The 23,969-nt window shown below is 38.8% G+C and overlaps 1 protein-coding gene across 1 annotated transcript in view; it reads left to right on the top strand.

Moving 5' to 3' along the window:
* The window catches only part of LOC132129621 (disco-interacting protein 2 homolog B-A), a 61,509-nt gene extending 38,454 nt beyond the window's left edge, over positions 1-23,055 (top strand). The window contains exons 2-38 of the mRNA XM_059541260.1: positions 2,999-3,070; positions 5,604-5,741; positions 6,667-6,792; positions 7,122-7,361; positions 7,655-7,792; positions 9,553-9,672; positions 10,205-10,402; positions 10,596-10,687; positions 11,289-11,399; positions 11,485-11,608; positions 11,715-11,824; positions 11,899-12,001; positions 12,481-12,545; positions 12,637-12,730; positions 12,882-13,001; positions 13,099-13,213; positions 13,300-13,439; positions 13,875-14,011; positions 14,096-14,176; positions 14,355-14,482; positions 14,578-14,692; positions 15,263-15,464; positions 15,714-15,826; positions 16,810-16,890; positions 16,970-17,093; positions 17,432-17,553; positions 17,640-17,751; positions 17,841-17,950; positions 18,072-18,202; positions 18,380-18,548; positions 19,495-19,665; positions 19,749-19,810; positions 19,897-19,954; positions 20,037-20,111; positions 20,237-20,411; positions 21,207-21,330; positions 21,478-23,055. Of these exons, the coding sequence (XP_059397243.1) occupies positions 2,999-3,070; positions 5,604-5,741; positions 6,667-6,792; positions 7,122-7,361; positions 7,655-7,792; positions 9,553-9,672; positions 10,205-10,402; positions 10,596-10,687; positions 11,289-11,399; positions 11,485-11,608; positions 11,715-11,824; positions 11,899-12,001; positions 12,481-12,545; positions 12,637-12,730; positions 12,882-13,001; positions 13,099-13,213; positions 13,300-13,439; positions 13,875-14,011; positions 14,096-14,176; positions 14,355-14,482; positions 14,578-14,692; positions 15,263-15,464; positions 15,714-15,826; positions 16,810-16,890; positions 16,970-17,093; positions 17,432-17,553; positions 17,640-17,751; positions 17,841-17,950; positions 18,072-18,202; positions 18,380-18,548; positions 19,495-19,665; positions 19,749-19,810; positions 19,897-19,954; positions 20,037-20,111; positions 20,237-20,411; positions 21,207-21,330; positions 21,478-21,730 (4,649 nt within the window). The 3' untranslated portion in view covers positions 21,731-23,055. The remainder of the gene's footprint in view (positions 1-2,998; positions 3,071-5,603; positions 5,742-6,666; positions 6,793-7,121; positions 7,362-7,654; positions 7,793-9,552; positions 9,673-10,204; positions 10,403-10,595; positions 10,688-11,288; positions 11,400-11,484; positions 11,609-11,714; positions 11,825-11,898; positions 12,002-12,480; positions 12,546-12,636; positions 12,731-12,881; positions 13,002-13,098; positions 13,214-13,299; positions 13,440-13,874; positions 14,012-14,095; positions 14,177-14,354; positions 14,483-14,577; positions 14,693-15,262; positions 15,465-15,713; positions 15,827-16,809; positions 16,891-16,969; positions 17,094-17,431; positions 17,554-17,639; positions 17,752-17,840; positions 17,951-18,071; positions 18,203-18,379; positions 18,549-19,494; positions 19,666-19,748; positions 19,811-19,896; positions 19,955-20,036; positions 20,112-20,236; positions 20,412-21,206; positions 21,331-21,477) is intronic.
* The last annotated feature ends 914 nt before the right edge of the window (positions 23,056-23,969 follow it).

Raw genomic sequence — 23,969 nt, 5'->3', positions numbered from 1 at the left:
TTAGGCATCATGGACTGTATGCGTTTTGAACATTCACCATCATGTTGTTCCAAACCCTTTCAATCTCTTTGTGGAACATAAAAGATATTTTTAAAAAGTTGTTTTAGACAACATTCGCATTCATTGTATGGACACATTTCTAAATATATTATTTGGTGTTCCACTGAAAAGTGGAAAAATAATATAGGTTTTAGAGTAATGTGAGAGTGAGTAAATGATGACAGAATTTCATTTTGGGTGAACTATCCCTTTAAATTTGAAGGAAGGAAGAACATATCCAGATAATAATGGATTTGAGGAAAGTAAACAGTACACAAAAAACACTATTACCACCATAGCAGTGCCCTAGAAACTACCTAGAACACCATTGCAACTTACTGGCAACTCTCCAGAACACTTTATTAACACCAGAGACACATAGCATTGCTTTTAGCAACTACCTAGAATGCCATAGCAATGCCCTGGCAACTCTCCAAAATATTTCATTAATGCTATAACAAGCAACTACCTACATTTATAGAACTACCCTAGCCCTGGCATTTTGTATGAATGAGCAGCAAACACATAATCTTCATAAATTGTAACATCTGAATCTGTACTTGTGTTGATAAAGTTTGTTCTGCTGTAGTAGGATTTAAATAAGGAATATTGTGTGTGTGAGCTGTCACACACTGAGCAGATGAGGCAGGAAAGGGCTGTTGGGTTTCTAGGCCACATTCTTAAGCAGAGAGAGTAACCAGGCATGAAGTCTGCGCTCAGTGCGACCCGTCCCTTCTCATGCAACCACAGAAAGTGCCATCTCTCTCATTCTCTCTGTCTCTTTCGGTCTTTGTGCCTCACTGTTTTCTCTATCTTCTGCTTGCTTGCTTTCTCCTCTCCTCTCATAGCTGAACTGTGCCCACTTGGCCCCTCTGACCTTCTTTAAACTTCCTTTGTCTGTGAAGTTCATGCTGACATGTTGCATGTTGATTTTTCAGCATAAACACCATTGTGTGTAATCTTATCACCTGAAGCTGACAGCTTTCTCCTAGACGGACCAGATCTGGTTTAGAAGGAGCCTTGTTGTATCCTCTGGAAAACCGATAGTCGTCAGCCGATCTGTCACTCCTGGTTTTGTTTAGCCGCGATTTGGCTGCATAACGTGTTGTTGCCTCAAACCCGCCACAGGCCACGAGGTGTGAATCTCATCTAGCCACGTGTCAGAGGAGTTTAGGAGTTACTTCTCTACCAAAGCTTAGAGGAGACGTGTGTGTGTGTGTGTGTGTGTGTGAAAGAGGGGTGCTTTGTGTGAGTTTGACGAGCTTTCAGAGTGGACTTTCACCACTGATTCTAGTATGCCAAAAACTACTTTAAGAGAAACAAGAACATAAACAGGGTGAAGGTGGATACATGTGATTGTGACTTTGCCTTTCTTCTGTTTTTTTGCTTGTTCTGTTTGTTTTTCCTTAATTTTACGGAACCGTTAACCCACAGATGAACATTCTGTCATTATTTACTCTTGTGTTGTTTCAAACCTTATGACTTTCCTCTTTCTGTGGGACACACAAAGAGAAATGTTGAAAATGTACTGGCCACTTTTACCCTTCAAAATAATTCAAAAGCACCTTAAACATTTTAGAAAAACAGTCAGTATGATTATGTTCCAGGTCTTCTAAAGATGATAGCTTTATGTGAGGAACAGACTGGAAGTCATGCTATCCATTCAAATATGTCGTGCTCTATGAAATTTGTTTAATTTTTTTCCAAATTCTGTTTTTTTTACTTTTTTTTTCTGGACTATGTTTTAATGGTTAGATTAAATTTTATTAATCAAAAAGCATGTCTAATTAATTGAAATTATTAAACCTAAACATTTTAACAGCAAGTTATTAAAAGTTTAACAAAAATATTTTTTAGGTCCAATGAAATACTTAATTTTTTTTTCTCAAATTCAGTTTTATTTATTTTACCAATTTCTGTGTTTTCCATTAATTTTCTGGATTCCATTTTAATGGATCTTTTAATTAGTTAATCAGGGGGCAGGGAGCATTGAACACTGTGTGTAGGGACAATGTCAATCGGAACAGTTCATTGAGCTCTCCTTTAACTAGCTGGTTACCTGGATCAGGTATGCTAAATATACAGACCAGTGGTACGCAACGGTTAAATTTGAGAACCACCACATTAAGGAATGCATTTCTGTAACAGTTTCCCGAAATTAAACCTAACTTTTATTTTAAGACATTGCTGTTAAGACCTTTATAATCTGTGTGAACCGGAAGGTGCTGTTATATTGAGGCGGCAGAGACTAAAAACATTTAGAGTATGTGTGTAACCCAAACAGCTCGACTTAGAATATAGCAAATAGTCTCGTGCAGTGCTGTTCGGGTTAATTAGAATGATTGCATTTTTTGTTAATTTAAATAAAACTAAAATTAAATATTACATGAAAAAAAAATTGAAAAACTTAGAAATGTTGGCAACTAACTAAAACAGGTGAAGTACTAAAATTATAAAAAATAAAATAAAATTAAGCTAAATAGAAATTTAAAAAAATTGCAAAATAATAAAACAATGATAAAAAAAGGCTAATTCCGATTATTAATAAATTCTATAATGGTAAAATAATACTAAAATATAAATAGACAACTGAATATATAAAAATGAATACATAAAAAATAAAATAAAATAATTGAACAGTAATTAAATATTACTTTTTGGTGCTACTTTGCCATTTTAGAGCTTGATAGCTCCAGTCAACTTTCTTTAGCATTTCTCTTTCTCCTGTTCCTCAGAAGAGAAACATTAAGATATAAGTCGACCAAAAGTATAAGCAATAGTAGGGATACTTTGCTTTAGCGATAACCTCTAATTATGAAATACCCAGCAAGAAACTTGTTATTGTGTTTTGTCTGTTCACCAGTCTTCACAAAGCCAGGAAAGCTCAGTTTACGGTTATAGACATGTAGCCTCATCACATCTCAAACTAAATATTTATAGATTTGTTTTGTCGTTCCAGGTGACATCACACAGAAGGGCTATGAAAAGAAACGAGCTAAAATTCTTGCCCCGTTCGTACCACAGACCCAAAGTAAGACTCACCATGCACACTTCCTGTCTGCTAATTTCCCTTCTCTCTGTTTCTTCTTTTGCATGCCACACAATGTCATTGTCACACTGATCGAGTCAATTAAATATAATGCAGAATTATGACATCTAACACTTATTAGCATAATTATGTTGCACTATTTTATCTGAGATTTTTATTTTCTCTGTATTGTTTGCAAATGTGTGGCTCTATGCTGCACCCTAATGGTGATCTGTAGAACATCACCTGCTGAAGGCATCAATCTCTTCATTAAAGGCACAATATGTAATTTTTCTGCTTTAAAAATAGCAGATATCACTAGATCTATGTTATATATATTTTTTTGTTGTGTACTTACATTATCCCGACAGTTTCCACGAACTTTAAAATCCGGAGAAAATTATAGTTTAATTAGAAGACACGGCACGTTTCTTTATTTCCGTTTTGTCGCCCGTCTATGGCGTCATATAAACTTTGACCCCTCTAGTTTATCTAACTTCCTGCGGAACCGCTAAAATACAAAGGTGAACCGAAGCAAAGACGAGTCGAAGAAGAAAAAGTAGTAGCTTGCCTTGGTCGAGACTATTATATTTTATATTTATATTGTTTATATTCGTATTTATACCTCAATCAATAACTTAGTTATGGATCATGATTATGCTTTGCCTGCATGTTCTGTGAAGCGCAAACGTACGGGTGAAATAAATGACCTGAGAAGGTTTTGGGACGAAGAAGAAACGAGACACGGGTAAATATTGGAGTTGCATTTCCAAGATAGAGAGAGCTTCGTGACAAACTGAAACTACAGAGAGATGCTTGCATTCTAATAAACAGGTATGCATCCATTCAGCTAACTATATCTATCCGTATATTTTGTGAAACGATGATGTCTTGTGTAAAACGCAGACGGACTAGCTCTCATGTAGAGTATAATGTAAATCTACATGTGTTCTATATCTAGCTGGATAAAGTAGCTTCAAATGCAGTTCACTATCTTGTTCGATATCATAGTATAAACGTAGCCTAATTATAATTATTAACGAAAGGCAACCGTTTTTTTTTTAACATATATTACTACTAGCTAGATGGTATTGATTTGATAGGGGTCTGATAATTCATATATCTCTCCGTTCGAAAATACGTGATTGTCAAAATACTAAGGCCGGTGACACACTGGATGCGTGGCGTCTCTGCTGCGTGCCAGAAGCGCGGCGCGCTGCTGCTGCTGCTGTAGGTGACATAGAGGGAGACCGCTGACAGACCAGGCTCTTGTCTTCATGACAACAATATCAACACGCGTGCGTTTCGCGTGAAAAATAGGCGTCGGTTCTATTTCTAGCATGCACACGTTTTCACGCAGGCAGTCTGCAAGCTCTAACCTATTAACATGGGAGCCGAATTAAAAACTGACACGCCACGTAGCTGAGACGCTTGCGCCACGCATCCAGTGTGTCGCCGGCCTCAGTTAAAATGAGTGAGGAATGTGGGGAGCGACAGAGCGCGTGTTCCAATGAACAACAACTCCCATGAACCTACGCTCTTTCCCGACGTCATCAAAGTACGTCTCATGTTATTGTTTTGATTGAGTGACCCCTGGTGGCCAAAAATTCCATACTGCGCGTTTAAGAGACTGCACTTTAAAAATAAAACAAACAGTTGAAATAGTCTTGTGGCCTTGTGGTCATATTTTTATCTGTAAAAAATCTTGAGATTATTTGATTATTTTCCGATCGTGCAATCAGCCATCACATTTCTCAGGGAAATTTCTGACCCGTTAGTGTCCACACACACACATACAAATAGGCTTCCTGTATGCAGCAACTTACCTAGAGGAACTGAAACAGGTGAGTTCACTATTGGTGGGTTTTGATAGTTCAGTGACCTCATCAGTTGTTCTATAGTTACACAAGCCATTATATACTGGATTGCAGGGACACATTATTTTTGATCTTCAAATATCTAATTCACTGTATCTAGCCATATTTGTTGTGTAGGTGCCAAATTTAATCTATATGCACAGCTGCCAAATTTTCTCTATATTGTAATCATTATGATCACACTTATATTAATTGCTTTAATGAGCTACTGCCTGAAATTAACTTAATGTTAACACATTCACTTCTGCTAACAGATCCCTCTAAATTGTAATGTAGTCTGACACATGCATTTTCTGTAAAGATACTTTGAAACAAAGTGTATTGTGAAAAGTACTTTACAAATTTTTTAAATTGAATTTAATAGATACGTTTTCATTCAAAATATAATGTAAACTAAATGTTATAACTAATGTTTTCTTTATTTACTCACCCTTTTGTCTTTACAATCCTGTATTAAGTTCTTTATTCTGTGGAAAGAACAAAAAAACATTTTTAAGAAATAAGAGGAAGACTTTTAAGACTTCTTTTCAATATCAGGTTAATAATTGATTCCTGTAATAGCCGTTTATATGCATGTACTTTGCGGTTTCTGAAAATGTACCTTATGGTGTTGATTTTGTTTATGAGGGAGTTTATTTTATGAGCTGTGATCTTTATAGATGTGGATGTGAGCATCCAGTTGACCCCGGGCCTTTCTTCAGAGTCTACCTCTAGCCCTAATGCTGTCCCCGTTGCTGCCCCACGGCAACACCGAGCTCACCGCAGTGGAGGAACACGGGATGACCGCTACCGGTCAGGTAAGGAAAATCAGTTCACTGTACACTTCTGTTCAAATATTTGGGGTTGGTAAGATTTTTAAAATGCTTTTGAAAGAAATCTCACCATAGCTGCATTTAATGAATTAAAATGCAATGTATTTGTGTGATGATACAGCTGAATTTTTACAAGTCATCACTCCAGTCTTAAGTGTCACATGATCCTTCAGAAATCATTCTAATATACTGATTTGGAGCTCAAGGAACATTTAATATTACTATTATAAATGTTAAAAACAGTTGTGCTTCCTAATGTTTTTGAGGAAACTGTTTTTCAGAACAATAGAAGGTTCAAAAGAATAGCATTTATTTAAAATTGAAGATTTTTTGTAACATGTTTTGCAAATGTCTTTACTGTCACTTGCAGAAGTATTCATTTCTTTAAAAAAAACTTTTGAACAGCAGTATATGTTTCTACTCTTTCTTTTTTGAGGCTGACCCAATGAGATATGTAATACCTGAAGAAGAAAAAAAGGCGAAAAAAAAAAGGCAAAACATCTATAATATTTGTTGTGTGTATAGTGGTTGTAAAAATGGAGGATTTCTGAAAAGTTAACAATGCAGAAAGATGCTTTTTGTCCCCTAGTTATGTAATTGCAGCATCAACCAGAAGGTAATAAACAGCCAAACCTCAAGCCATTTCTCAATTCCGGCCCAAATAAATGTACATTGTGTTACTGAATGCCTCAGTGTGAACAGACAGTTCTCTCATGAGTTTGTCACCACAAAGAGACATTTCTTTGTCTCTACATGAGTCAGTTTAATAACTACAGTCACTGCTGGTGACATTGCTGGGTGTCTCATCTGCCTCCTGTCATGTGCATTGGGTAGCTGTTTTTCTCTATGTTTGCCTTTCTGTACTCTTCATTCTCTTTTATTCTCATCGTTCTTTGCATCCTTCTGCTAGATATCCACACAGAGGCTGTGCAGGCAGCTCTGGCCAGGCATAAAGAGGAGAAGATGGCCCTTCCAATGCCCACTAAGCGTCGTTCAGCCTTCGCCCAGTCTGCTGCGGAAAACTGCACTCCTCCAGGTGGGTCCTGCTTCACCCACAAGCCTTCTGCTGCTCCTTCTGTCCAGATCTCACTGACCAGCAGGGTCTCAGAAACTACAGGCACACCCGAACCTTTAGGGCACACCATAGCCTTAAGAGCAAGAGAAGATATTTAGCAAATTTGATACTATATAATGTGATTAATTTAATTAGGTAACCTCAATTTCTATATCACTGCTAATACTCTTCTAATGTATTCAGATTTAACAAGTATGTGTCTGCCTTTTGTTGTCTTTTATCTGCATTTAGTTTTTTACTTCTGTGAATAAATAGCTTTTTTAACTATTGTTGTACGTGTGTCGCCACAGATACGTCGTCGGCGTCAGAGGACGAGGGCTCCCTACGGAGGCGTCAGGCCGCTATCAGTGCAATGCTGGCTCAGAATCTCCAGAGTCCCGAGTACTGGATCAACCGCTCTGTCCAGAGCTCCTCCACCTCCTCTTCTGCCTCCTCTACCCTCTCTCACGGCGATGGCAAAACTCAGAACCACAACCACAGCCAGGGGCAGACCAGCGTGCTCGCTGACGTGCTGGCACACACCCGCATAGGTACTGCAGGATAATGAGTCACACATACACACACGTTCAGGAGATGAATCATAGACGACCACTAATACACATACAAAAGAGCTTCAGTTTTATAGTTGTCATACGCTTACATAGGCACTATTTGACTTCTAATGACCTGGTGAAGGCAAAACAAAGCAGTAGCAAATCAGAATTTCCAAAGCAGTCAGCATTACACTGTCTATTCAAACCTGTTTGTTCAGTTGTTTTATATTAAGCAAGTGAAAGAGTTGAATCGCCGGATGAATCACTGTGCTGTCATGTCTTCACTTCAGAGAGCAGCAGCGTTCCGCCTGACGTCACGTCCACAGCACCCCAGGACAGGAACTCCAGAGTGGACCTGCCACCCAACATCACAGTGAGGGGCATGAGCCGTGGCCAGAGCCGCTCCAGCATGATGGACACTGCCGGCGGTATGGGCAACATCACATATCTAGTACAGAGTTGAATCCCAACATTGTAATATTCGAATCAAAGAAAAAAAGCCTTTCCTGCACGCACGGAACCTGCGTAAGCATATAATGTACCGGTCCGCGCCCTGAACACGAGTAGACCGTGAAAAGATGTTCAGATCAACTTCTCGCAAGCTGGATGAGAAACGAAACGGATAAACTGTGACAAAACTGAAATGTTTTTTTTTTTTTTTGTAAAGTAGAACTTGCATACACGTTTGAAAGCCAGAAGTAAACGTAAGTTCTGTATAGGATGATTATTTTTATTTTACCTTAAAATTACATAGACTTAATTTGATTTAAATTCACCTGCTGTAGCACACTGCAAAAAAGTGTTTAATTCATCCAATTACAACATTTTAGGGTAATGATTCACATTTGTTTTATTCACACCAACATTATTTGATTTTAACATTTTGGAATAATGTATTTATATAGAATAATTTTATTTAGTCTCACTAGTAAAGACCATTTTTTTTTTTTTTTAAAAACAAATTGGTTACAGTTAATCTTTTCATTTAAGGCCCGTTCTATGTAGTTTCAACTAGGGCTGTGCAAAAAATCGAATGCGATTTTCATGCGCATCTCATCAGTAAAGATGCTCCTGTGATTAGAAGTATATCTCCAGCACGTGCGTTCAGATCAGGGTTGCCAGGTTTTCACAACAAATCCTGCCCAGTTGCTTCTTAAAACTAGTCCAAAACTAGCCCAATCGCGTTTCGAGGAGGTTCCCCGATAAAAATTGCTTCCCGGGGTTTAAATCTAAATTTTTTTGGAAGGGTTGCCTTGGTAAAATTCGCATTTTAGGGGCTAAATATCACGTTATTTGTATTGGGGTTGCTTCAAACCAAGTCTGTGGTTGTTTTTCATGTCCGCGGGTCGAAGCGACCCCAATACAAATAACGTGATATTTAGCACCTAAAATTCAAATTTTACCAAGGCAACCCTGCTAAAAAACTTATGTTGTAACCCTGGGAAGCAATTTTTATCGGGGAACCTCCTGGAAGCGCGATTGGACTAGTTTTGAGAAGCAACTGGGCAGGATTTGTTGTGAAAACCTGGCAACCCTGATCTGAACGCACGTGCTGGAGATATACTTCTAATTACAGGAGCGTCTTTACTGATGAGATGTGCATGAAAATCGCATTCGATTTTTTGCACAGCCCTAATTTCCACTTATAAATTATAAATTAATAAATAATTTTTGTTTTTAGAAATTTCAAGCTATAATAAGATCTAATTAATTAACAGAAAATATGATTGTAGTTTACATCTTAATATTATGTTTTTTTTTGTAAACATTTTATCCTTATCCAGTAAACACAAGCGACTGTATAAAATAATGTAAATTAATTGATTTGAATGGCTTTTTTACTTTCTGTTTAAAGTGACGCCTGGTTCAGAGAGATTTTAAACTGAAGTGGTTGTCATGTGTTTCCGTTACCATTTTAATGTTTTGCTTCCTCCTTGGTCCCATGCCATCTGACTGTAGGAAAAGGTAGGGGTGGAGGGGTGTTTAGTGCAGTGCAGTGACACCCAGTGGTTTCGTCCTCCCAACTTGATCCTGTATGATGCTCTGTGTTGTTGATGATTTCTGTGTTGTGACAAACCTGATTGAATCATCTGTATTTGCTTTGACTTATATGTCATCATATGTCATAATTTGACCAGCTCACATTCCTGTAGTATGAACGGATGAATGAGAATATTTCTGTCAACAGGTGTTCCAGCTCACAGTCGTGTCTCCACCAAAATACAGCAGCTGCTTAACACATTAAAGAGACCTAAGCGGCCTCCGCTCAGCGAATTCTTTGTGGATGATTTTGAAGAGATTGTGGAAGGTATGGAGCTCTTTCTGGTTCTATACTACATTTATTTGAATATTTTTCACTTCTATTATGCTTCTAAATTATTTTATAATTGAATTCAACAGTCTTCGTTACAAATTATATCAGAAGAGCAATTTGAGTTAAAAATAATAATAATAATATGAATTTCAGAATGTCTTTTTTATTTGGTTTGTCCTCGTTTTACTCTAATACCAGCAGAATTGAGTTGCATGAACTTCACAAGTTTGTTTAAAACCTGATTATCATGTTCTCCAGCATGATTAAAGAATGATCCAAAGAGCATCTTGAGCTTTAGTAGAAGCAAGAACCTCTGACCACCTTTGCAGAGTCACTTGATCAATGTCTCAAATTTATCTGATCTGTGACCTAGAATTAGTGCAGAGTAGTAAATCATTTCATTTTACATTGTAATGTTACTGTTTCCAGTATTAAAATTAGATTCTCAGTCTCAGATTTTCAGTTTGTCCTTAGAATTTTTGACCCTACTGTACTGTACCATATTCTGTGTCTTCTCTGTTTGCAGTTCCCCAGCCAGATCCCAACACCCCCAGGCCAGAGGGGCGACAGATGATTCCAGTAAAGGGAGAGCCACTAGGGGTGGTCAGTAACTGGCCTCCAGCTCTGCAGGCGGCACTGGCACGTTGGGGAGCCACACAGGCCAAGAGTCCAGCCCTCACTGCTTTGGACATCACTGGAAAACCACTCTACACCCTTACCTATGGTAAGGTGTTGTTTGGATAGGCACAAGTAGACTCACCATGTTTTGATGGAATACTCAAAAAAGAAGTTCTGTCATTATTTACTCCCCTTGTGTCACTCAAAACCCATACGCTATTATATTTATTATTTGTCTGACTATTTCTTTTAATATATTGTGTTTTTAATAAGCTTCGGTCATCCTTTGATCCCTGTAGGTAAACTGTGGAGTCGCAGTCTGAAGTTGGCGTACACGCTTTTAAACAAACTTGGCACCAAAAATGAACCAGTTCTGAAACCTGGAGATAGAGTAAGATTTCAACACAGTACTCGGTACACCACAATCATATACTGTTTTCAGCTCAAGGCTGTGTCTTATCAAAGTCCCTTTCAAGAAAAGTATGTTGAATCGGGCAGCCATATTTGCAATGCCACTGGGTGGCTCATCCAACACAAAGGCCTATCTAAATTAATAGATCCTGATCCTAAAATCTGAAAAACTGCCATATGAACTCGCAAGTAATTACATATTTCAAATCAGCAAGAAAATCTGAAATGATCAAAAAATGAACGAAATGAAATGAAACAAAACAGAACAAAACAAAAATGTGAATGTTGTTTCTTATGCTCAAAAAGCCTAAAAAAGGTTTATTTTTCAGGCTAGACCAGCCAATGTGCATTCATATTGCATGTGCATCGGGTGGTCTAGCCTCAGATTTTTATGGGAACTGGAGCAACAACTAACGGTTGCTGCAGTGACGCAATGACTTTACCAATCAGTGATTGGCTCTATCATTTAGAAGGTGGGACTATTCCGCCATATTGCAGTTTCTTTCCATTCATAAGTATAGGTGTAAACCGTCTTAGTATTTCTGTAGTCTTTGATCTTATTCTCCAAATTTTTTCTTTAGGTGGCATTAGTTTATCCCAACAGTGACCCTGGGATGTTCTGGGTGGCTTTTTATGGGTGCCTTCTCGCTGAGGTCATTCCTGTCCCAATAGAGGTGCCTTTATCTCTGAAGGTATGAGAGAAGATTAAGTCTGAACAACTTTTCAAACATAATATTAGCTAGATGAAATGTTCACCGTTGTTCATCTGATTTTTAGGATGCAGGAAGTCAGCAGATAGGCTTCTTATTAGGCAGCTGTGGTGTGGGTCTCGCTCTCACTAGTGAAGTATGTCTAAAAGGACTTTCAAAGACCCAGAATGGAGAAATAATGCAATTTAAAGGTTAGTTCCTGTTTCTTTTTCTTATTTTATCACCTTGCTTTCTCAAATTCATCATAAAGTTCGCTTTTGAAGCTGTAGATTGGAAGTTTAACCTGTTTTCTTACAGGATGGCCTCGGCTCAAATGGGTGGTCACTGATACCAAGTATCTCACGAAACCTTCCAAGGACTGGCAGCCGCACATACCTACTGCAAACACTGACACTGCTTACATAGAGGTGAGTGCAGTCATGTGTTTACATGAGTAAGAATCCTTTCAATCTGTCAAATTCTGTGATGTGTGTGTTTTCAGTACAAAGCCTCTAAGGAGGGTACAGTGATGGGAGTGGCTGTGTCAAAAATTTCCATGCTGACACACTGTCAGGCTCTAACACAGGCCTGTAATTACTGTGAAGGTGAGTGCTACGCAACTGCTTTACAACAAGCGCACTGAAGACTGTAATTACAATAGCACAACACTTAAGCAATGAGATAAACTTCCAGTGCTTAGTCATAGATTATTTCATTATTTTAAAAATAATTTAGATTTTTCTGAATAGCAATTTGAAGTGGAGATTTTTGTCCCATTTAATTTAATCAAACTGTTGCGAACTTTGTCCTTGAAGAATGTTCGAATCTTGACCTGTTGACTGGCTTATATCAATTTGTCAGCCCTATGTATTTTTAAAATTCTAATTTTTTAATTTTTAAATTTAGGTCTGAAATGATTTAATATTTTCTATTCAGTATTATTTAGTAAATTATACCATTTGTATATTTTCATTAAAGTCTTTAGTAGTTTCGTTTTGTGCAAATTTTTAATTACGAAGCATTATGATATTATAAAAATGTACTTTTTTCAAAGAGAATTGTATTTTTCTGTGCTCTTCTTTAGGAGAAACACTGGTTAATGTCGTGGATTTCAAGAAAGACTCAGGCCTTTGGCATGGAGTTCTAACGGTGAGTGTGAATCTTCTGAATATTTCAGTTTTGTCAGTTCTTTTCAGTTTTACCCACTTCCCGCATGGCTGCATGTGTTTGTGTCTTACAGAGTGTCATGAACAGGATCCACACTATTAGTGTGTCATACTCTGTCATGAAGGCTTGTCCACTGTCCTGGGTGCAGAGAGTTCATGTTCACAAAGGTAAAGACATCCTCACCTTATGTGCTTATAACTGTTTCAGCAATCTGGCTGATGGTCAATCATCTAGAAAGAAATCATGGCACATTATCAAAATATCTACAGTTCTGTGCTACAGGATCTAAATGTCTTTCATGTATATGTGTGCGCACAGCTCGTGTGGCCTTGGTGAAATGTAGAGACCTGCACTGGGCTATGATGGCTCACAGAGATCAGAAGGACACCAATCTGTCTTCCCTGCGCATGCTAATCGTAGCTGATGGAGCCAATCCTTGTGAGTAAACAAGCTATGGGAAAGAGCTTGAAATGGCTGTATTTCTGTGCTTTAGTGGCTGTAAGTGGAAATAATTTATCCATATTTCTGTCTTTAGGGTCTGTGTCTTCATGTGATGCCTTCCTAAACGTGTTTCAGTCTCATGGGTTGAAACCCGAGATGATCTGTCCATGTGCTTCCTCCCCTGAGGCCATGACAGTGGCTATCCGCAGGTACCTGCATGTGACAAGAGCTATGCATATCATCATTGTACACGTTATTGCAGTAGATATGCTTTAAAGTCACTTTATGTGTTTAGGCCTGGTGCTCAGGGCACTCCGCTCCCTGCCAGAGCCATTCTGTCAATGGCGGGACTCAGTCATGGGGTGATTCGGGTCAACACGGAGGATAAGAACTCTGCCCTTACTGTGCAAGATGTAGGACATGTCATGCCTGGAGGTGAGACTCTGCAACCATTTGAAAATTTTACTGTAGATCATGTATATGTGGCGTGAACTGTCTGTAAGTTTGAAACCAGCTGCCGCCTTGGAAACTACTAATGGGTTTTGGCAACAAATTTAGCATGCAATATAGGAGCAAAAACTTGACTTTTTGGTGTATCTGATTTCAGTCCTTTTATTAGCATGAACCAATAAAAAATACAGTGTTTACAAACACATACATATTTATGTATGGTTTGAAATCTGTCTGAACTGTCACTATTACTGAAATGTTTGAATTTTACTCTTTTTTAATAAATATAAATGATTGTATAGGCACAGAATTGTTTAAGATGCACTCTTGAATGTAATTCATTTAAGTTTGAAATATTCTAAGAATTTAGTAAGTTCATTACATTAGAGAGCATTTCTGCGTTTTCTTTCTGCACTACAGGTCTGATGTGTATTGTGAAGTCCGATGGGCCGCCCATGCTCTGCAAGACCGATGAGATCGGAGAGATAGTGTTGAACTCTCGTGCCGGAGGCACCATGTACTACGGCCTGCCCGGGGTAACCAAGAGCACTTTTGAGGTAAGGATTCATGAAAAGGAATATTTCTATAAGCAATATACACATTCACTCAAAATAATGTCTCACTGACCTTATTTGCCACAGGTGATTCCTGTAAACTCAGGCGGTAACCCTATTGGAGACGTTCCCTTCACACGCACTGGACTGTTGGGCTTTGTGGGTCCGGTAAGTAATAGTATAGTAGACTTTGTTGCATTTTTAAAGCATCTCTACATATATATACTGTATACAGAGTACCATTAATTTGGGGTCAGTTAGATTACCTGTAAAACAAAGCCTGTTTGCAGATTTGTGACATGGTAATTTGTCTTTTATTGAAAAAAACTCTTCTCTGTGCCCTCAGGGAAGTTTAGTGTTTGTTGTTGGGAAGATAGAGGGTTTGCTTTCAGTCAGTGGGCGCAGACACAATGCAGACGACCTGGTGGCCACAGCGCTGGCAGTGGAGCCGGTCAAAACGGTCTACCGAGGGAGGTACGAATGACTCGAAACACAATCAAATTACAGGTGGATGCGTATAGGCTATTCTCATAGTGTGATGTGGTTCTGAAACTGTGTCGTGTACGCAGGATTGCTGTGTTCTCCGTCACTGTATTCTATGATGAGAGAGTAGTGATTGTGGCAGAGCAGAGGCCTGATGCCAATGAAGAGGACAGTTTCCAGTGGATGAGTAGAGTCCTGCAGGTAATACACAAGTTACCAATCATCCTTGGTGCACTGACCTCGCTTGAAAATGTATTTAAAGTGAAGTGACATTCAGCCAAGTATGATGACCCATACTCAGAATTTGTGCTCTGCATTTAACCCATCCGAAATGCACACACACAGAGCAGTGAACACACACACACACTGTGAGCACACACCCGGAGCAGTGGGCAGCCATTTATGCTGCGGCGCCCGGGGAGCAGTTGGGGGTTCAATGCCTTGCTCAAGGGCACCTAAGTCGTGGTATTGAAGGTGGAGAGAGAACTGTACATGCACTCCCCCCACCCACAATTCCTGCCGGCCCTGGACTCGAACTCACAACCTTTCGATTGGGAGTCCGACTCTCTAACCATTAGGCCACGACTTCCCCAAACTTTCGGTTAGTCTGAAGCAGGTAATTGAGATGAATGGACCTGAGTAGACAAGCTAAATGCAATGAGGCAGATAACAATGACATTTACAGTATCCAGTGTTGCCAATTATAGATTTTGACTCTGTTTCACAATAATAGGTGTCATGACTCCCTGCTTTCTGCATGCTTTCTCACAGGCGATAGACAGTATCCATCAGGTGGGCTTGTATTGTTTGGCCCTGGTCCCTGCTAACACGTTACCCAAAACTCATCTGGGTGGTATTCATATTTCGGACACCAAACAGCACTTCCTGGAGGGATCTCTGCACCCTTGCAATATTCTGATGTGCCCTCATACGTGTGTGACCAACCTTCCAAAACCCAGACAAAAGCAACCAGGTACAGTTGGTTTGCATCTAAATCTGTCTCACTTTTTTCTGAATTTGATGAGGGGAATAACCTTCAAGCATCAAGTTAACTGAGAATAGTTATATATTTTAACGTATTCCACTTGTTACAGTTGATTGTTCTTTTTTATACTTACTTTTTCTTTCACTTTTTTTACTCTTTATTATGTATCTGAAAAGCACTTTAAATTACTATTATGTGTGAAATTTGCTGTAAAAATAAACTTGCCTTTCCTCACAGTGGGAGTTGGTCCAGCCTCCATCATGGTGGGGCACCTGGTGGCAGGAAAGAGGATCGCACAGGCTAGTGGGAGAGATCTTGGGCTCATCGATGACCAAGAGCAATCCAGAAAGGTTAGCCAAAGATTTCAGGACTACTTCGTAAACTCACTATTGTGAGGCATCCCTGCATGATGTCCCAGGATTCAATAATACATCTGATCTCTATAGAAGTTATAAAGTAATAAATCATAAATTTTACCATATTACACAACATCTCCATTATAATTATTTTGCAACATTACGCCTCCAGTTTCTGAGTACCTCTAGACGCCTCTGGCATTCCATGTATCGATCTAGTTTAAATGATAGTGTCATTAACTTTAACTCAACACAAATAGAGTTTAAAGAGAGCTGGGGATGAAGAGAGTTTGTCTCGTCTCCTCTAAGCTTGTGCTCTGGTCTGTCTTTTTCTCTCGTGCTCGGCTGTAGCTCTGTGTTTGGCCCACTAACATGGTAAGCCTAAATGCTAGCAACTCTCTGCTTTCTGTGTGCGCTGGGCTTTAATTCCCCTTTGCAACCAGCTACAACAACAGCAACCTCAGGGGCAAAAAATGTATAAAGTTATAGATTTTATTGAAGATATTTTGGTTTTATTTAAGCATAAATGGAGAATGGACTTTATTAACTTATCTCAGAACTGTGACTTTAGATTTGTCACAGTTTATTATTATTTTTATATTCTACAAAGTGGCTTTATTTCTCATTTAAAATTTTGTTTCAAGTACTTTTTTTACTTTTGAGATGGAAACAGAAGGCATACACATGCTCTAATGCTGTATGGTGTGGTCATTATTGCTGCTGTCTGCATGAGTCCTGCTATGAGTCCTGCTATGGGTGTTTAAATATACAGACAAATTATGTAACACCCCTGAAATTATAAAACTCAGACCCTTTTTTTATTCGCTGGCTTTGTAATGCTGTTGATTTGTGAAAAAAAAATGCTACGTGTTGATTTGTGGCTTCCTGTTATCACGTTCAAGGCTGAGATTTCTGTTGATCTTATTGAGGTCTTTTTTTTATGGATAAGTTGAGACCTGTCCTATTCTGTCCTGCAGCATCAGTTCCTGTCTGAAGCCCTGCAGTGGAGAGCACAGACTGATCCTGATCATGTGCTCTATATGCTGCTGAATGCAAAGGTGACATGCATACAACCCCCATCAAACTGATCATTTAGTCAAACTGTCCTGTACTGAGTTTTTTTGCTTTGGTCTTCAGGGTGTAGCAGTGAGCACAGTCACGTGTTCTCAACTGCACAAGCGAGCAGAGAAGATCACTGCAGCTTTGCAGGAAAGAGGAGGAATTAACACTGGAGACAATGTAGTACTGCTTTATCCTCCAGGTAATGACGGCCATCCAAGCTTTCACAGTTTAGAGTATGGTCTAAAGTATGCAAGAAAAAAATGGTCCATTGTCTTAAGGCAATAGTGTAGCGATTAGATGAATTCCCTTTCAAACCAAGTAGCTTTCTATATGTCAAGACGGTCAGTCAGCATGACCAAGTTGAACTCTTTGCACAATCTGTATGTGGAAATCTTTGGCCCTCGTTAGAAATTTACAATGGTGTGGATTCCTATTAAAATGACTGGATTTTACCCACAAAAATACACTGAAAATTTGTAAATGACGTTCTTTAAAAGCACATGAAATTTTATCAATAAAAATGTTTCTTTTCTACAGGCATAGACCTGATCGCCTCCTTTTATGGCTGTCTGTATGCTGGTTGCATTCCGGTCACCGTCAGGCCTCCTCATCCACAGAACCTTGCCGCCACTCTCCCCACAGTCCGAATGATCATAGACGTGAGTCGTGACTATTTTGCACATGCCATACATTTATGATTTTATAAAGAGTAGGATGTTAATCTGAGAAATGTTGTCTGTGTTAGGTGAGCAAAGCAGCCTGCATCCTCACGACTCAGACCCTGATGAAGATTTTGCGGTCTAAAGAAGCGGCAGGCTGTGTGAATGTGAAGACTTGGCCGAATATCATAGACACAGGTACAGAATTATTATTTTTTTTTTTACATGGCATTTATACAAATTGTTGAAAATCAGTATCCCTGACTTGACTGATTTTATGTGTGCAGATGATCTTCCCAGAAAACGGCCTTCAAACATCTATAAACCCCCCACTGCGGAAATGTTGGCCTACCTGGACTTCAGTGTGTCCACCACAGGCATGCTGACCGGAGTTAAGGCAAGACTTGACTGTTTGCCTTTGCATCCATTCAGTTGTTCATTTTGCTTTTGGCAAGAACAAGTATGTAGGATCTTAGACCGGTCACATCCTGAACAGCTTGTTCATTTGTTTCTTTCAGATATCTCACTCAGCAGTCAATGCTCTATGTCGGTCCATCAAACTGCAGTGTGAGCTGTACTCATCCAGACAAATTGCCATCTGCATGGACCCCTACTGTGGCCTGGGCTTTGTGCTATGGTGTATGTCTAGGTAGTGCACACAGTCAAACCTTTTAGACAATGACCTAACCAGGCGTAACACAATAAATCACATCTATTCAATGTTAATCTGAGGTTAAGCTGAGACTGCACCTGGTTAGGACACAGTGCCATGCCATGCTTGGAATTTATAGAATACCCACTGTAATTTGTATCTGTGTGGGTCTAGTGTTTATTCAGGTCACCAGTCAATCCTGATCCCTCCCTTGGAGCTGGAGACGTCTCTGCCCCTGTGGTTGAGCACGCTTAGTCAGTATAAGATCAGAGACACATTCTGTTCATACTCGGTCATGGAGCTCTGCACCAAAGGCCTTGGCACACAGACTGAAGCTCTGAAGGTGGGTCAACAGAGTCAACTTCAAAACGTTGGGGTTGGTGTGATTTGTGTTTGAAAGAAGTCTCTTATTCTCATCAAGGCTGCATTCATTTGATTAAAAACACTGTAAAAACAGAAATATTACCATTTAAAAGAACTGTTTACTATTTAAATATATGTTAAAATGTTTTTTTTTTTTTTTGGATAAGATTACAAAGTTTTACAAAAATAAAAATGTTTTGTAGCAATGTAAAAGTCTTTACTCACATTTGATCAATGCATCCTTGCTGAATAAATTTCGTAAAGAAATTGTACTTACCTCACATTTTGGTTGAATGGTAGTGTACAGTCACACTCAGTCACATAAAAGTTACTATTCATCTGCATGTCACTGAACCTGTATGACTGTAGTGAAAGACAAAAGGAGTATTTTTGAAGAATATCCTTGCTACTTTATACAGCTCTAAAAATGACCAAAAAACTAAAAAGTGATCCATTAAACTTGTGTACTATATTCAAAGTCTTCTGAAACCATACAATAGATTCAGGTGAGAACATATTGTATACAAAGAGACTCCTCCCTAGTTGGCATGAGAGTAGAAGCAATGTCCATTTGTAAACAAAACCAGTGAATGATTCATTCAGAAAAAGGACTGATCCAGTATGGATTGTATGGCTTCAGAAGAAACACAAGCCAGATGTGCCACTTTTATTATGCATTCATTTTACTTGAAAGCTCCAATCTCCATTTACTGCAACAGAACAACCAGCACATTATTAAAATTCCTCCTTTTGTATTCCTCAGAAGTCATACAGGTTTGGAATAGCATGAGGGTGAGTAAATAAGCAGAATTTTCATTTTGGGGTCACTAATCCTGTAATAATGAGGAAAACGGCTTTCAGAAAGAGACGTTCAATGTAAACATTGTGGAAGTGTCTATAAAATCTGACGAGAGATGTATGTGCAGGCGCGCGGCGTGAACCTCTCCTGTGTAAGGAGCTGTGTCGTCATAGCAGAAGAGAGGCCTCGTTTGGCACTCACGCAGTCATTCTCCAAGCTCTTCAAAGACCTGGGCCTGTCTCCACGCGCAGTGAGCACAGCTTTCGGCGCCAGAGTCAACCTGGCCATCTGTCTACAGGTTGGGGCAAAAAATGCATTGTGTCAACCTATGTCATGACGCAAGAGCAGAGCCTTATTTTGATTTCTGTGTCCTTCCATCAGGGCACTGCTGGTCCAGACCCGTCCACTGTTTATGTAGACATGAAGTCCCTCCGGCATGACAGGTATGTGTGAGACGAGGCCAGTAGTGACATGAAGACAGTCAGCTACATGCTTGCAGTGTGACATTGTTCTTCTTTCTCTGTCATAGAGTGAGGCTGGTGGAGAGAGGAGCTCCTCAAAGTCTGCCGCTGATGGAGTCGGGGACTGTAAGGCTGTCCTACTTTATCTTGCACTGTTATTATAAGACATATCAGTCATCCCATATTGTTTTCTGTGTCTTGCCTTAAGATTCTTCCTGGAGTGAGAGTAATCATCGTGAACCCAGAGACAAGAGGACCACTAGGAGACTCTCATCTAGGCGAGGTGACCAAACACATTTTGAGTAATCGCATGAATAATTAAATGTCCACAAAGGAAATGCCACCATATTCTCAGTAAGTTCTGTGTGGCAGATTGCATCTTAATCAATTTCTTGTCTTGTTTTCCAGATCTGGGTGAACAGTCCTCATAATGCCAGTGGTTATTATACGATCTATGGTGAGGAGAGCCTGCAGGCAGACCACTTCAACACACGGCTGAGCTTTGGAGACACTGAAACGCTCTGGGCCAGAACTGGATATCTGGGATTTGTCAAGAGGACAGAGCTACTGGATGCCAGTGGAGGTCTGTACTAGTTTACAGATTGATGATTATTGTTCATATAGATTTTAAATGTCTAATTATCAATGTCTAATTTATTTTTACATTTAGTATTATATTTGTCATTTTTTTTATGTTTTATTATACATTAGTGTTCAAACGTTGGGGGTCAGTAAGTCGGTAAATTTATTTTTATTTTATGCTTTAATTCAGCAAGGATGCATGAATTGATCAAAAGGGACAGTTAAAGCGTTTACCATGTCACAAAAGATTTCTATTTCAAATAAGCAGCAACCGTTCTCAACACTGATAATGCATGTTTCTTGAGCACCAGATTACAATAATTTCTGAAGGATCGTGTGACACTGAAGTAATCGCTGAAAATTGAAGATTTGCCATGACAGGAATAAATTACTTTTTAATTTTTATGAAAAAATACAAAACATTTATTATTCAGTTGTAATAATGATTAACAATTAATAAATCATTTTTGCTGTATTTTGATCAAATAAATGCAGCCATGGTGAACATAAGAAACTTCTTTCAAAAACATTATTAATTCTAGCTGACCCTAAACTTTGTATAACAGTAGACTACATTTTTTATGCAAATAAAATAAATTCCATTAAATGTTCAGGTTTCCTTGGCAAAAATGCAAAAATAGCTGGATTTAGAGTTATTTTAATTATACAGGAAAATCCCAAGAGAAAGCAAAATTCATAACCAAATGTCAAATTCACAACCAGATGTTTAAGTTTGCAAGGCATAAAAATGCACATGCTAAGCTTTTTTTCTTTCTTGTCCTTTAACTTCCCTCAGATCGCCACGATGCTCTGTTTGTGGTGGGTTCACTTGATGAAACCCTGGAGTTGCGAGGTTTGCGCTATCATCCCATTGACATTGAGACCTCTGTGTCTCGGGCGCACCGCAGCATCGCTGAGAGGTGAGAACCTCAAGAACACTTACACTTCCTGTCTGCATGCATCATTTCCCGATTACTACACAAAACAAGTTTTGTTGTTGTTACTAAACATTATGCTTGTGTTTTTATGTTCATGCCTCTGATTGGATCATGTGCTTTATCTTACAGTGCCGTCTTTACATGGACCAACCTTTTGGTGGTTGTAGTGGAGCTCAGTGGATCTGAGCAGGAAGCTCTCGATTTGGTTCCCCTGGTCACTAATGTGGTTCTGAAAGAGCATCACCTTATAGTTGGTGTGGTGGTCATCGTGGACCCCGGCGTCGTCCCGATCAACTCGCGTGGTGAGAAGCAACGCATGCACCTGCGCGACTCCTTCCTGGCTGATCAGCTGGATCCCATCTACGTGGCGTACAACATGTGAGCATGGACCAAAGTGCTTAAAGCTCAAAGTGGCACCCAAAGAACCACTCACAACGTGGCTGTTCCTCTGTGCCGTCTGAACACCACACGGAGGAAGGAGCTGGTTAGTCCTCTTTCTGCCCCTGCGCTGAGCCTTTTACATATTTTTATGTTCTTTATAATGTGATTGTGGCCCGTTTAACCTGGCTCAAGCCACCCAACCTTCTCTGGACATCCAGGAGTGTGGTGCTCTTCTTTTAGAACATATTTTTGCCCTTTAAACCAGGTGAAACCACATTTCCGCCAGTTGTGCCACTTCCGATATGCCTCTTCCATAGAGCAGCGCTTGTGCTCTTGCAGTTAGACCTGAGGGACTAACATGAAACTTTTCTGCGCACTTTATCTCCTCTCGTGGCCAGAGGAGTCTCCTTCGGTTTTCATTCTGGAAGTGCTAACTTCGTTTTATGGATCAACAGTATCACCAGCAAAACAAAAATATCTTCTTTTATTCAAAACTGCTAGTCATTTGAATGATTTTAAAATAAATGCACCGCATTTTAAGATTGCGAGAAAAGTTTTTTTTTTTTTTTTTTTTTTTTTAAACTTAGAAATGTAATTGTAAGAACTGGAGTGAGGAGGGGTTTGTGACATTGTCCTCACTAAAAGCACAGCAGTTTTAACACAATACATTCGTAACTTGACATCAATGTTTTAAATGTGTATATTGAGGGTGACAGAAATGTTTGGAGATGAACACAGTTCCATGCCTTATGAAAATTGTATTTCTGTCTTCATATTGATTTGAGGTGACTGGAAAGGTTTGTATGTAGACTATATATTGTAGTGTCTCACTGGTGTTACCGTATAAACAAATGGACCCCCTTATCTGGTCCTCCAAAAAAAACAAAACTTGACTGATCTTTTATACTTGATGGCAGTTCTTAGCAGCACTAACTCAAGATCATGATTCAGAAACAGGAACGACCCTTCAATGCTTTCTTGAGGGTTTTGGATGTGTGTGTGAGAGAGAGTGTGACAAAAGGCAAAAAGGGTGTTTTAACTGACTTGTTGAAAGAGAGAGTGTGAACTAAGAGAGGAAATATCTTTTCTATCTTAAAATTACAGTAACATTTATTAGCACCTAACCTTTTATTTCAGAATGGCCTTAGATATCAAAATGTTCTTTCTTCCTGCAGATTGTTTACATGTGAATTTTTTTTTCTTTAACAATGCACACATTCTCAAATCCGTTTTTGTATTTTTAATTCAATTCTTATTTGTCAAAATATCAAGTGTGTCGGTGCAAAATTTATAGCTTTATGTTAATTAAATGTATTGTTGTCATCACTGAATCTTTTACTGTCTTTATTAGAGTAATTTTATGTAAGCAATGTGCAAATAACAAACTGCTGAATGAGCCTAAAAAGATTTGATGCTCTTCCACATTGAAACAGCAACCAATTCTATAAGGAAGCGGCAGTCTAGTTCATTTATATTTAACCTGTGCTGTGAAGAAAATTCTTTATCCACAATTTAGTGTTTCTGGTCAAAAACCAGCGCGCTAAAAGTTGCTAGAAAATCTCTCAAGCTATATGATAACCAAATAATGGATTCATCCTTTGTGTCGACTTTGTGTCTTTCGATTAGCACAGGATATTAATATTTTTGGAACTGACTCGCCATAGGCCTCATTAATCTGAGCTCAGCATTTTAGCTTTTGAGTTGAAAAAAAACACAAGCTCCGATCATTGAGGCCACTTATCCAACAGTTCCAAAAAAATCATAACCTGTCCTAAGTGAAAGAATCATAAGCATAACAAGAAATGTACAAGTCACTAATGAGGGTTATCAAAACATTCATTAGTGCAACTATTGAGTTTAATTTATTTGAGATGTTTTTAGGTTCTGTAATGTCCGTTATGCACATTTTTCATTCAATGAAAGCTTGCTGTACACTAGGTATAAATGCATTTCTATTAATGGCCTCAAATAATCCACACACTTTTTCAGGAATAATCCACTATTATTTACATGACATTTGAAAGATAAACAATTACAGAAAACCAGGAATCATCAAATAAAATCAACAGGATACAACCTCTTGCAAGCTTCAGGCTAAATTCAGTATTGTCCACCAGAGGTCTCTATATACTCTGATTCTAACTCGTTGCTTTAGGTATCTCCATACAATCATGACACATGCACACTCATACTATATACAGGTCCTTCTCAAAAAATTAGCATATTGGATTAAAGTTCAT

The sequence above is a fragment of the Carassius carassius genome, chromosome 46 (genome assembly GCF_963082965.1).
Source record: "Carassius carassius chromosome 46, fCarCar2.1, whole genome shotgun sequence".
In the NCBI taxonomy this organism is placed as follows: domain Eukaryota; kingdom Metazoa; phylum Chordata; class Actinopteri; order Cypriniformes; family Cyprinidae; genus Carassius; species Carassius carassius.
Note: the sequence above shows the minus strand (reverse complement) of the source record. Positions and strands in the feature narration are given on the sequence as shown.